This window comes from Gobio gobio, assembly GCF_949357685.1.
Source record: "Gobio gobio genome assembly, chromosome: 15".
Lineage (NCBI taxonomy): Eukaryota > Metazoa > Chordata > Actinopteri > Cypriniformes > Gobionidae > Gobio > Gobio gobio.
The window spans coordinates 50,536,016-50,551,368 of NC_137108.1; the positions used below are offsets into that span (position 1 = coordinate 50,536,016).

General features: G+C 35.2%; 1 protein-coding gene across 1 annotated transcript in view; it reads right to left on the reverse strand.

Annotated features, from left to right (window-relative positions):
- Window positions 1-15,353, reverse strand: part of plcl2 (phospholipase C like 2) — a 111,132-nt gene that overhangs the window by 42,935 nt on the left and 52,844 nt on the right. The window contains exon 3 of the mRNA XM_079837642.1: window positions 1,392-1,595. Within this exon, the coding sequence (XP_079693768.1) occupies window positions 1,392-1,595 (204 nt within the window). The remainder of the gene's footprint in view (window positions 1-1,391; window positions 1,596-15,353) is intronic.

Genomic DNA, 15,353 nt, shown 5'->3' on the forward strand with positions numbered 1-15,353 from the left:
ACCGAGGGTGACGCAGATATGATGCAATGGACAGGCGACTCCCTCACACGCATAGCTCACACGTCCCGGTTCCTCGGTTAAAATAGCAATTTCTCACGATTTACAAATAGTTGGAAACATTTGGGATATTCTAAGTACTCAACTGAACAAAATATATAACACTGGCCTAGTGGTTTCTGGATATTTTACTGCAAAAATCCTACATAGTTCACCTTTAAACTAAACGAGTATTTTGCAATATTAAAACTGGTCTTTATTACTGTGAAGCTGCTTTCAAGGCCTCAATAGAAACGTCCTCACTAGGGATGCCACAATTCTCAATATAATATTGAACCGTTCGGTACAGCCTTCACGGTTCAATACGCGCTTGTGTATTGCGGTTTTTAGGTTTTGCATTTAATTAAGTAATGTATTTTTCTACAAATTCTATCATTTGCCTAGATCACAATATACAGAACAACACGACATACATTCACATCACACGTTAGTGGTGGAGTTATACTCACGGAACACTATAGTTATTCACAATCACGAAAGTTCATTATTTGCATGCGTTTTAAAGCCTTGCCGGCTCATTCGCGTGCGCGGTTTTAACATGCGCTTTTCAGAGCGCGCGCACTAAACGCCTGTCAAACACGTGATTACAGGACTAAATAATCGTTTTACTGCGCTAATATTGTCAAATACACACAAGGTTAACATAAACACAGTCTATGTCTAAAGTGAAAGTAAAATCGCGTGTGTCTGTATATTAGATGCAGTATATTAGACAACAGCGCAGAAGTGAACACGCGGTCCTTAAAGGGACAGTTCACATCTAAAATGATGTCATTATTTACTCACTCTAACATTGTTTCAAACCTGTATTCATTTCTCGATGACAGAATTTTAATTTTTGAATGAACTATCCCTTTAATGTTAACAAAAGACAAAGAGAAAATCAGTCAATGCTCTTGACTGAAAAACTAATACAGTAGCTTTAATAAGAATCAATGTATATTTTACAGTGAAGTCTATGTAGTGTTTTATTTTTACATTAATTCATTCAAGTTCATACTTTAATGCTGCTGTACAGCTCTGAGCTGCCACTGTAAATCATATATATATATTTATTTTATATTATACAATACACTAGGAATACAAGTTTTTTTTTTAAGTATAGTTTTAAGTTTAAGTAAGGTTTTTCAATTCTTTTAAGTAAAATAAAGAAAGAGTATTGCAATAAAAATAGTATTTTTTCTCTTTAACCTCTTGTGGTTCCTGTCGCCTAAGAATAGAATAACAAAAAATGTATGTGACAAGCCATCAGAACCGAACCGAAAACCGTGGTTAAAAACCGAGGTATGTATTGAACCGTGGACTAACTGTATTGTTGCATCCCTAGTCCTCACCATCTCATAAGCGGTGACCATCTTCTTCAGGACCTCTGGCAGCAGGCCCTGGGCCTCCATGATGGGATACTGCTCTCTGAGGTTGAACAGCAGGACCGGGCTGGCGTCCGGCCCGACGAGGCGCGGGGAAAGGGCTAGGATGCACTGCTTCAGGTTGGCCACCGCTGACAGACCGCAGAGCTCTTTAAACGGCACAATGGCATTCTGTGGAGGACAAGGAGGTCAAAGGGTGAATGTTTTGCAGAACAGGATAATATCCATCACCAAATGTGCCCGATTAAAGGGGCTATATGCAACTTTTTCCCCAAAATAAACGTAACAATAGCCTTTTTATTTGACCATTTATGACTCAAACATCTCCTGATGAGCATACTGACACCTTGTGGGTGCACCGATAAGCCTGTATCCTATTTTTCCTATTTTCTGTCGGGTCGTTTTTTTCCCGCGCTGTCTGCGGATGTGACGTCACCACCGCTGCGAGAGCGAGCAGAAAATAAGAGCAGTTCTGTTTTTTGGCCACAGGTGTCAGTCGCGAGTTTAAATTTCAGAAAGACGCATATAGCCCCTTTAATTGAAATAAAACAGAAGTTGCAATATGGCTCAGAGCGATTCATTAAATAAATATGAATATGTGCTGCGAGTTTCAGAGTAAAGCATGGCTGTGAGTTTGAGTTGCTTTAATGTGCATTTGTTTTCAAAATAAATAGTAGTATTGTAATTTTACAGTTGAAATGTAAAATATAATTATTAAATTTGATTATTTTCCTTAAACACTTACATACTGTAATATTAAATAAATGTAAAAAATGTAATTTAAATACTAATATTTTGTTTTTATTTTGTATTTTTGTATATTTTTATTTAGTAATAACACAAATATTACTATAAATATTACATAAATAATTTTTGTTAATATTATTATTATTATATAAATATAAAATACTATTAAAATTATTATTATTATTTCTATTATGTTCCTTCAAAACGCTATTTTTATTGTAGTAAGTGTAATATTTTGATTTAGTTTTATTTAGTATTTTTTAATATTTGTATTTAGTAATAATAATAATAACTATTATAATAAATATTATTATATAAATAATAATAATGATTATTCGTAATATTATATAAATAGTACACAGCAAATTTCAGGAGTTGAAAAATCATGAGTTAGACAAAAAAGTGTGAATGAGTTACATTTTTTGAGTTATTTTTTACATTTTGACTACCGTGTGTGTTACTGGATACTCCCTGGCTGTGTTGTATTTTGGCGTTCATTCATTGGTGTTCAGGAGCGTGTTTTAACACTACATCTGGAGTTACATTTTGAGAAGTGCGTCACGACACGACCCTGGTTCTGCAGCACAAATAATGGACTTATGTGCTTCGTCGTGAGGTTGGTAAAAATGTATATATACAAAATAAAAACTATTTCAACATGTTCTATATTTTCTGACAAACACGTTTTGTCAGCTGTTACGTTATATACTGTGTACTAACGTCAAAGACCATGGAAACGTATGAACGTAGCCTATAACTTGTTTCAAAATTTTAAATGGCTATTTGCGCTGGCTTTTTGTCGATGTAAACGAGCTAATCGTCTTTCCATTTGTAACGCTTTGCAGAGAGACCGGATAGCTGGACCGAATGGCTTCAGCCAAGTGCAAGCAAAACTCACGTAGGCAGGCTATCTGACGTTTCACATGGGATTTATTTTCAGCACCATTCCCATGCACACATGGGGTAACGTTAGTTTGCAACACTTTATGACAATAGCGTTATTGAACGGAAAAGTAAACGATAAAGAGCAACAGAAATATAAAGCGTATGCAGCTCACAGCTCTTGCTCCATCCAAAGACTGCCCACTCAGAGAGTGAGTAAAATAACGTGCCTTCCCCTTAAAGGAGCAGCACCGAATTGTACTTGTTACACATTCACCGTGTTTCTGAAAATGAGTGTTTTGCCGTCAAATTGAAGTGGCGACTCAGCTCAAGAAACCTGTTCAGCTTCCACACTAACTGCCGAGGTAACGTAATTCACTCAGCTGCCTATATGTTTTGCTGTTAGATTTTACAGTATGACAGCAATTGTTTTCAAAGTGTGTCCATGCATTGAATTTCTGAACCAAATGTATGAATTTGCTCAAATAAAGGCAGTAAATCAAGAGTATGGTGTTCAGTGTAGTCATTTCCACATAACACATATTGTGTTAAATAAATGTAAACTCTAAGAAGTGTTAAATAAAATATGTTTAAAGTGTTAATTTTTAACACTGGTAAGGAGTTTATATTATAATTAACTACATTTCAGAGTTACAGTTACTCTCCGTAGGATTAGTATTTTAACTCCAGAAAGAGTTACATTTTAACTCTGAAAAAGTGTTAAAAATTCAACTCCAAGAGCAGAGTTATTTTAACTCTGCGCTGAGGTTTATTTGATGGTCACGCATGTACACTCAAATTGAGTTGATTTTAACTAACAGGGAGTTTATTCCAAAAAACAGAATTTGCTGTGTATTGATATGTATTATTTTATTAAATATTAGTATATAAATAATATAATAATTACTATTTTTATTATGATGCATTAGAATATAAATTAATATTACATAAATAATAATTCTATAATTATTAATAATTATTATCCTATGCATCTAATCACAAAATTCACAAAAACAGAAATCACAATTTTTCTCAGAAAAATCCCTTTTTCAGGAAATCAAGGTTTTTCCCCAAATCATGCAGCATAATTTAAAAACGGTTATGATGAAGTTCAATAGTGTCTGGCTACTATTATGTTCAGAAAGGAACACTAACACACAAAAAATGCAATTAAATATATATATATATATATATATATATATATATATATATATATATATATATATATATATATATATATAATCTCAGAAATAAAAATAATATTTTGCATAAACTATTCAATCCAATAATGATAAAAAAAAATAAAAAATAATGCTGATATCATCACTTACAGTACACTGGTAATGGAAGTTCCAGTGCATTGCATTATGGGATATGGTATCCCCCGCAACAGTGTGCTGTTCAATAGTGCACATCTGGCAAATATATTCAGTCATCTGGGTATTCTATGCATATTGCATGCCACGCATTGTATTCTGTACATGCACACACAGAAACAGGAACATACCCAGTGACCTAGTTGTGGGCGGTGACGAGAAAACAAAACCAATTCAATGGCAACAACGTGCCGACTTCCCTTTAGTGAACATCCACGAACAAGAAATGCAATAGGAAGTGGTTTCAGTGAGTGTCTTCTACAAAAGCACTGCTCTAAATGTGGGAGGAAGACGTAGTTTTTCTAGTGAAAGCTCCTCTGGTGAGTTTAAAACATAAACAACAGGGGCACATTTACGCAGTATAATAGTGAACGCAGCAGAAGCGCCTGGAACTGTTTCCACAGGCAGAATGCAATGGAAACACGACTGTTAAAATAATGTACAGTGTGTTATGAATAGAATCGCTTATGCTGAAATAAAGCAAACCCCAAAGACACTGTAATCTGCTCCATCCATCCTCCGATTCAAAGCATTTAAATGTAAAATAATTGAGGCGTTATTTTAAATATAATCATTATATCATCTTTTACTGGCAATCGAACACTAAACAACATTGTGAATTTCTGATTTCTTCAGCAATTTATTTGCACTATTATTCAGAAAGTGCTGTCAAATCGATTAATCACGATTTATATTTGTCTGTATATACTGTATATTCATATAATTTATATTTTATATAAATATCTTATTATATACACTGAACATAATTATAAACGCAACACTTTTGTTTTTGCCCCCATTTTTCATGAGCTGGACTCAAAAATCAAAAAATGTTCTATGTACACAAAAGGCAGATTTCTCTCAAATATTGTACAAATCTGTGTTAGTGAGCACTTCTCCTTTGCCGAGATAATCCATCCACCTCACAGGTGTGGCATATCAAGATGCAGATTAGACAGCATGAGGATTGCACAGGTGTGCCTTAGGCTGGCCACAACACTGATCAATAGGTGGATCAATGACATTATAAAAATAAAAACTGGTTTAAAGGCATTAAAAAGATACCATTTACATGTGTGTACTCACTTTAATTGTTCAAAAAACTTTAAATAACAGAAAAATTACAAATAACTTAAGTGTCAAAATATCATGTGGTGCGACCGTCCGGCCATAACTTCTTTTTTGGAAACATCTTTGAAATGACTCTAAATTAGGGATGCACGATATATCGGCAACATATCGTTATCGGCCGATAAATGATTATTTTTGATGTTATCGTTATCGGTCCAATAAGAAAATTTGACCGATATAGTCAAGCCGATAGATAATGTATTATTTCCTTCAGCTGAGACGGACGCGCTGTCCACCATGATGGGTTTGAATTGCTCTAAATATGTTTGGAATCACTTCGAAAAGGAAAATACAGTTATGTGCAACATGTGCAGCGCAAGTCTTCTATAATCTACATAAAATGATAATGAGAATAGAATAGGCTGTAAAAGAGCGTTGTGTTTCAGCGCGTTTGTTGAGGGAAGAGCGCGCCCACGGAGTTACACCTTCATGACGAGCACAGTCAAGTTCGCTTGTGCATTCACAGCCTTTTGTGCCATTGTAAGTTGTAATATTATATTTATTATTATTCTGTGTATGTAATATCATATAGGATGCGTTTGGTTGAGTTAATAAACGATGCAGTAAAGCACTTCATTGTAACGGTCTTTAGCTTCAGCGCGCGCCCACGGAGTTACACCTTCATGACGAGCACAGTCAAGTTTGCTTGTGCATTCACAGCCTTTTGTGCCATTGTAAGTTGTAATATTATATTTATTATTTTGTGTATATAATCCCATATAGGATGCGTTTGGTTGAGTTAATTAACGATGCAGTAAAGCACTTCATTGTACCGGCGCGCGCATTTCAAACAGAAATGCACAGCATTAATAACTACTGGGACTGTCCTATAGGCTACATAACACTGCAATGAGAATATTTCTGTTATAAAACGTAGTGAATTCTCTGGGTTTAGTTGTTTTTCAGCGCGCTGTTGTGGGAAGCGTCAACAACGCATTCTGACCAGCACAGTCAAGTTTGCTTGTGCATTCGCGTCATTTAAAGCATATGTAAGTCGTAATATTACGTTTTTGTAGTATAAACATCTGATTAAAGTCATATAGGATGTGTTTCGTTAAGTCAATAACCCGCAGTGCTTCACTGTACCGGTGATCATCTTAAGTTTCAGCACGCTCTCAAACAGGGGAAGAGCATCCACAGGAGTTATAATCCTTCACCTATGCGTGATTTTGTGCTAATATAAGTTGTAATATTATATTTATTTTGTATAAATATCTGATTGTTCTCATATATGATGCGTTTAGTTGTTAATTAAACTTCTAAGCGCTTCAGTTTATGGTTGTTCGTTCATTCTCTCCAGCTTCAGCGCGCTCTCAAACAGCAACATTATTCCTAATAGACTAGACTAATATTACAGATGTTTACTATTACTGTAATATTAAACATATTTTTTTTTCAAAAACACAGAAGCATTATTTTTAATAATTAGCACTTTTATTGTTCTCGTATCATTTCCATCAACAATATGGTTTGATTAAAACCATTTCTTTATCGTCTGTGCGGAGGTTATTTCATGCACTTGCATTCTGATTCTTTATTATGCAGCCTAAGTAATGCTGTTCAATTACTTGTTTGCATTATTTAGGTATATTATTTTTATTTTTTAGACAATATAATTTTTGGTAACATTTTAAAAATAAGGTCTCATTTTATTAATGCATTAACTATCATGAACAAACAGAGAGCAATAACCTTTGTTTCTTTTAGTAATAAAATGTTTGTGTTTTGTAACAGTCCATTCACAGTTCATACCTAATGTTAAAAGACACAACTTTGGGTCTGAATATGTTGAGATTAACATGAACTAAAATTAATAAATCCTGTTGAAGTATTGTTCATTCATTGTTGGTTAACTAATACTAACAAAAATTAAACCTTATTGTAAAGTGTTAAAAAAAAAATTTGGCCATATGAGTGTAAAATTTATTTGAAAAGGTAAGGAATCTCACACTGGTACAAATAGGCTACTGTAGTGTATAGGTTTGATTTATGTTGAAGTGTTTGGGACATGGCTTTTAATGGTGAGCCTTTTGTTTTTGTAATCAGGCTCTCAGAGTTTATTAAAATTTGTATTTAGATTTATCGGCCAATATATCGGTTATCGGCTTTCAAATATTAAGAATTATCGGTTATCGGTATCGGCCAAAATGTTCATATCGGTGCATCCCTACTCTAAATGACTTTTATGTTGAAATCCAATTAAAGATAGGAAGTTGCATCATATACCAATTTGTCAAGGACCCATTGAAGCAGTAAGCATGTTTGTAACTATCTCTCAAATTTGGAAAAAAATAACCTTTTTAATGGCTGGTATGCAGTTACCACATTTGGCTATCATGTGGTGCGCCTTCAAAAAAACAACGAGTATTAAGTTATTTCTACAAATATATATTTTTATTATAAATTTCATAGTGACCTTTTGTGGGAATCTAGCTTTTGTTTAGTTTAGGTGGCCAATTCTATGACTGTAAATGTTGAGTGAATTTAAAAATATCATGTGGTGTGATCAAATATCATGTGGTGCGACCACTGCAGAGTGTTTTCCATGATAGATACATGTCCTACATTGGCATTTGTTGTGCTTTTATATTCAGTTGATGGTTTATATGCATTAAGTACTTTATTTTAGTATAATTTGGAATAGATTTTTATCAAATTTGGGTAATTTACAAACATTTCAGACATGCACTATGAGAACCAAATAAATACATTAATTTAAAGCATTCATTTTCATTTGATTTTAGTAATTATGCATTTATTAGTAATTTAATATTTATTTATTTATAACTATTTATGTCTATTTTAACAGATGCCACTGCCAAGCAAAGGAAAAAACGCTCGCCATAGGCAGCGTGTGAACTCTGACCCTGCAGCAAGAGCAGAGTATCTTGCTAGGAGAAGAGGAAGATGTGTTAAAAAAAATGTAAATCAGCAGCCTGATGACTGTCAAGTTTAATTAAATGTTTGTTCAAGAAGGCCACAAGTGTGACCCTGGACCCCTGCCTTTAAAGTTGTCCAAATGAAGTCCTAAGCAATGCATATTACTACTAATAATACATCTTTTATATACTTACGGTAGGAAATTTACAAAATATCTTCATGGATCTTGATCTTTACTTAATATCCTAATGATTTTTTAGCATAAAAGAAAAATCAATAATTTTGACCCATTGTTGGCTATTGCCACAAATATACCCGTGAGACTATACGTTTTGTGATCCAGGGTCACAAAAGTGCATTTACTTAAAACTTTAAAAAAAATTACTACATGATTATACTATACATGGTTCTGATCAAAATTGAATCAAAATTATTATTTTTCCATCGTCTCCATTGTCAAGTTAAAAGAAATGTTGCACTTGTTTGCAATTTGATTTTTATAAAAAAAAATATTATAAAATGGTTACGTTCATAAAAACAATTCTGTGAAATTAATAAAATATTTTTGAATGAAATGTATTGTTTATTGAGCTTTTTAAATAGATTTTTATTAATATTCGAGATCTTCATGTCATTTGGAGCGACCACTCATCATGTGGTGCTACCAATAATAGCAATAACTGTATTAAATAAAAAAATTAAATATCTAATTTCTGTGGCTGAAATAGGAATCACTGATACAGAATGCTTAAGTGAATGGTTTTTTTTTTTTAAATGTATCAGTTTTATGCAATTTACAAGAAAAATAAGTCTGTTAACTACAACTTAAGAAGGCAACTCTGAAATTAAAAACAAAAATGTGGGATCTTTTGCAAAAACTCAAAAGAAGTGCAAACACTTTGTTGATAAATACTTTAATTACTGAGAACTTGTAAAAAAAAAAAAATGTTAAGCACGTTAAGGAAATAAATACATTTTAAGATGAATCACGGTCTCACCGCATAACATTTTTTAAGGCTACGGCCAATTCGTCTAGATGAAAAAACAGTAAAAATCACTTAATTTGACATTTTAATATGAATTTATGTGTACACAACATTCTTAATGTTTGAACAATTGCAATATATATTAGGGATGCAACAATACAGTTAGTCCACGGTTCAATACATACCTCGGTTTTTACCCACGGTTTTCGGTTCGGTTCTGATGGCTTGTCACATCAGTTTTTTGTTATTCTATTCTTAAGCGACAGGAACAGCAAGAGGTTAAAGAGAAAAAAGACTATTTTTTAATTGCAATACTCTTTCTTTATTTTACTTAAAAGAATTGAAAAACCTTACTTAAACTTAAAACTTTACTTAAAAAAAACCCTTGTACACATTCCTAGTGTATTGTATAATATAAAATATATATATATAAAGATTTACAGTGGCAGCTCAGAGCAGTACAGCAGCATTTAAGTATGAAATTGAATGAATAAATGTAAAAATAAAACACTACATAGACTTCACTATAAAATATACACTGATTCTTATTAAAGGTGAACTATGTAGGATTTTTGCAGTAAAATATCCAGAAACCACTAGGCCAGTGTTATATATTTTGTTCAGTTGAGTACTTAGAATATCCCAAATGTTTCCAACTATTTGTAAATCGTGAGAAATTGCTATTTTAACCGAGGAACCGGGACGTGTGAGCTATGCGTGTGAGGGAGTCGCCTGTCGATTGCATCATATCTGCGTCACCCTCGGTTTCCGGTTTTATTCAGTGAAACACTTTACTCTCACTGCAGTGTGAACAAGTGTCATAGCAGCCGCCGAGCGAACGTCATAACTTCCTTTTCAACACACTTAGATATATCTAATATGATAAACAGAGTTGCGTTACCTCACTCATGACTGGAAAAGAGGAAGTGGCGCCGGAAACCGTGTCATAATAAAAGTCCCGCCGGCGACTATGCCATAATAACAGTCCTGCTCTTCAATCGCTCCTGCGGCCTTGCTCAGCTCCACAACACTCGGTCCTGCTCTGCTTCACTACAGTAATGTTAATAATCGCATCCATGAACATGATTTCTGCCCGAGTCCTATCCTGACTGTTTTCCACCGGCTGTGAGGTGAAAACCACATGTCCCAGGATTCTGCGCTCAAACGTGGCATCATCAAACTACGCCTTTGATTTGAACAGGCGACCTCTAGTGGACGGAAAAGTTACATAATGTAGCTTTAAAGCTACTGTATTAAAGTTCTTCAGTCAAGAGCGGTGAGTGATTTTCTCTGTCTTTTGTTGTTGTATTAACATTAAATGGATAGTTCACTCAAAAATGAGAAATTAATACAGGTTTGGAACAATATTAGAGTGAGTAAATAATGACATCATTTTAGAGGTGAACTGTCCCTTTAAGGATGGCGTGTTCAATAGGCTGCCTGCTGTCAATGTAAGACCTGCGTGCATCTAATACAGGACACGTGCCGATTTTACTTTCACTTTAGACATAACCGACTGTGTTTATGTAAACCTTGTGTGTATTTGACAGTATTAGCGCGGTAAGACGACTTAGTCCAGTAATCGTGTGTTTGACAGGCGTTTAGTGCGCGCGCTCGGAGAAGCGCATGTTAAAACCGCGCACACGCCGGCAAGGCTTTAAAACGCATGCAAATAATGAACTTTGGTTATTGTGAATAACTCTAGTGTTCCGTGAGTATAACTCCACCACTACCGTGTGATGTGAATGTATGTCGTGTTGTTCAGTATATTGGGATGGAGGCAAATGATAGAATTTGTAGAAAAATACTTAATTAAATGCAAAACCGAAAAACCGCAATTCACAGGCGCGTATTGAACCGTGAAGGCCGTACCGAATGGTTCAATATTATATTGAGAATTGTGGCATCCCTTATATATATTATTTGTTGTATTTTAAAATTGGCCAGTTGAAAATCCTCGTACGTCATTGACCCAGGTGCTAGGGGTGTAACGGTTCGTGTATTCGTACCGAACGGTTCACGGGGTGAGTTCCAAATGGAATCAGTATTCCCTATTTGATCATCCCTATGTGAGCAGGACACACGTGTACCGTATGTAGCAGTTTGGAATGCACTTGGCAAAGGGAGCGGCGTAAATTCCTCATTATCTTCAGCTGGGATGTTCCGGTGACAACGCAGCACAGTGTCCGTCAGCAGATCAGGGTTGCCAGATATTCACAACAAAACCCGCCCAATCGCTACTCAAAACTAGCCCAAAACAAGCCCAGTCTCATTTCAGTGGGGTTTTTTTGGTAAAAATCTCTTATGGGGGGTAAAATATATGTCTTTTTGGCAGGGTTTCCTGCTGAAATATGCATTCCCGGTGCTAAATATCACACAATTGGGGTCGCTTCAACCTGCGGACATGTATGAACTTGGCAACACTGCAGCAGATGTCGCAGTTTTATCTGCATCATTTTCTTTTTTTTAGCCTAACTGTTGCAAATAAAAATAAACATTTTTTATTTTAAAATGTTTATAAAAATATGCTTTGTAATACTGTATATAAAAAGTAATATAACTCTTAAAAATATGAATTGTATATTTATTTATGCTGGCGCTGCATTGTCACGGGAACATCCCAGCTGAAGATAATGAGGAAATTACGCCGCTCCCTTTGCCAAGTGCATTCCAAACTGCTACATACGGCACACGCGTGTCCTGCTCACATAGGGATGATCAAATAGGGAATACTGATTCCATTTGGAACTCACCCCGTGAACCGTTCGGTACGAATACACGAACCGTTACACCCCTACCAGGTGCCCATGTACGGCTGCTCCTAATTTATAGGAAAATGAGCCTAATATCATCTTGAATATCATCAAAAGCTTCAGGCATCAGAGATGTCTCTGATTATATATAGATATGTTCATTCTAAATGCAACAGACCAAAAACCAATGAAAGAGAAACAAATTGAAGCACCATCTGCGGCATAATCTTAAGACGACAAAAAAATTATTTCCTGACTTCAAAATCTTCTCAGTGCTTTCCTGTTATAGGAACGGACTCCTTTCATCCATGAGACGGCCTAATCTCTTCTTAAGGGGATATAACTGACACATGCTCCAGGACATACTAACCCTGGTGTTATGCAACATTTTCCACATTAAATATTAAAAAGATTTTGGCTGATCTCCTACCTGTAGCCTATATATGAGTATATTTTCAGTTCTCGTGGCTAAATAAGGGACCGCAGATGCTCTTCGGACTGTTTTTGTGCCAGTCTGACCAGTTGTGCAACATCGAGGAATCACAACTGATTAAAATCAGCACTTTTTGTTTCTTGTTTATCAGTACCACAGAGATTTCAGTTCAAATGCTCTTGGCCTTGGGAAGAGAAAAGTCCTGTAAGCTTCTCAGGGTCGACGTTTCATTTGAGAAAACTTTCTCACGCTATGAAAAGAAGATAATTGTCACAATGAAATAAGGCTGGGGAGTCTTGGCAAGCCGCGAACTAAACATTTGCTGAGTCGAGTCATTTGCATAATTTGCAGACACTGAGCGGGTGAATCTCTCAAAACCTCTCCAGATCATATTTCACCAAAAAATCTAAAGAAAGAAATGACATTTTCCTTAATCGTCCGACAAACAAGACCCCAGCCCACCCAAATATCATTACCATAACAGATGTTTTTTTAAAAACCGCAATGATTTTCCCCCCATTATATTTACATGTCATCCCATCAAAAATCTAGTATATAAGTAAAAATGATACACCTGAAGTCCTACAATATTAACCAACCCACAAAATGTCATTACCATAATGCAATATGATTTTACTACAGGGTTGTGTGTTTTTACATTACAGCAATGATGGTATGATGCTTTAAATCAAAGAAAATAAATGTATTTTATGTATGTAATTAATTTTTATTTTGCCAAATATTCATCATAAATATATATATTTTTTATTTTGGGATGAATGCAACAATATCCACCCAAGCATGTTACTTGTGGGTTTATTGTGTCTGCTTTCACATTATCCACCTTATTTTGCAACATGGATGTAAGCTATATTATTTTTTAATGTGCAAGACTTTTGATTCATTAGCGCCTATAGTAGATGACTAGAAAAATAAAAAGTGCATTAAACTGTAAAAATACTTGCGCTAAAGACCAGTGCAATGTGCGATATATATGGTCTACGATAATATCGTGATTGTTGTTTTAACGATGTGCGACCTGACATTAATCACAAATGTCTCTCAGTTTACAAAAAAACACCCACATTTAAAAGCCTTAATAATGCCCTCAATATTCAAGGGGCAGAAATACCTCTGTATGTCTTTTATATTTACATCTTTTCAAATAGTTCAATATCATACAAAGAGTGTCATTTTGTCTCAAAATATCAGCATAATTGCAAATGTGATACTGATTTTATACAAATTGTAAATAATAAGCGACTTACATTTTTGACACAATATCGCCTGTTTTTTCTCCATTTCGCCAATTAAAATAGTTCCAAACAAAGCCACAGGGCTGTTTTGAGTCTCTGAGCAACACACAGCAGTGTTTCATAACTGAATTAATTAATCGATTAAATGAATGATTCAATGACTCACTCATTAAGACAGTCAAATGCTTCGTTCCTGAATGAATCATCCGTTTGGATGAATCGATTGAATGAATGATTCAATGACTCACTCATTAAGACAGTCAAATGCTTCGTTCCTGAATGAATCATCCGTTTGGATGAATCGATTGAATGAAAGATTCAATGACTCACTCATTAAGACAGTCAAATGCTTCGTTCCTGAATGAATCATCCACTTGAATGAATCGGTTGAATCTCAATGACTCACTCATTAATATGCTTCAAATGCTTCGTCCCTGAATGAATCATCCGTTTGAAGGAATCAGCTGAATCTCAATGTCTCACTCATTAATAGACACTTACTGCCACCTACTGGCGGTTTAGACATTTAAAGTGTCTTTTTTAAAATCATTTCAAGATATCAATATTTAACATTTTGGGCCCTATTTTAACGATCTGCGCGCATGGTCTGAAGTTCATGGCGCAGGTGCACTTTTGTTAGTTTAACGACGAAAAAAACATCAGCGCCCCTGGTGCATGGTCCGAAAGGGTTGTACCTATTCTCTAAATGAGTCATGGGTGTTTTTTGGGCGTAACGTGCAATAAACCAATCACAGTCTAATCTCCCATTCCCTTTAAACGCCAGTTGTGCTTGCGCCATCAACTGCTGCAAAGTGACAACCACACGGAATATGAAGTCCTAAACCTGCCAAGGTAGCAACACAATAAACACACTATATCATCTAATTCTCATTATCGAGAAAATCCCAGCAAATTATTGAGATATAATTTTGTCAATATCGTACACCACTACAAACAAGTATGTTTACGATCATGATAATGAAATGAACATAATATGTTTACAATTAGTGAGCAATATAAAGCAGCATAACGGACTGTTTTTGTCCAGGTAAAATAACTGGAAGCGAATGACACCAGAACACATTCAAGTTACAAAGGGCCGCAGCTGCTCTTTCATAAAGCTTTTTCATAGAGCTTTCCTGTAGCTCAAACAGTAGAGTGTGACGCTAGCAACGCCAAGGTCATTGGTTCGATTCCCAGGGAAAGCAAGAACTGACAAAATGTAAAATGTGTACCTTGAATGCAATGTCTGCCAAATGCATAAATGTCAATGTAATAAAACAAGGTGGACTAGAGCCTTAAGGTGATGATACAAAGGGCAACTTTTTGAGCAATGTTGCCGTCAAATGGCAACCAGGTGAGACACAGGGCCCACAAGTATCTAGAAATTTGTTCCCCATTCTCAATGGGAAAGTGCCCAAGCAACATTGCTCAAAAAGTTGCCCTGTGTATCATCACCCTTAGTGGCATTCATATGAAAGCAAG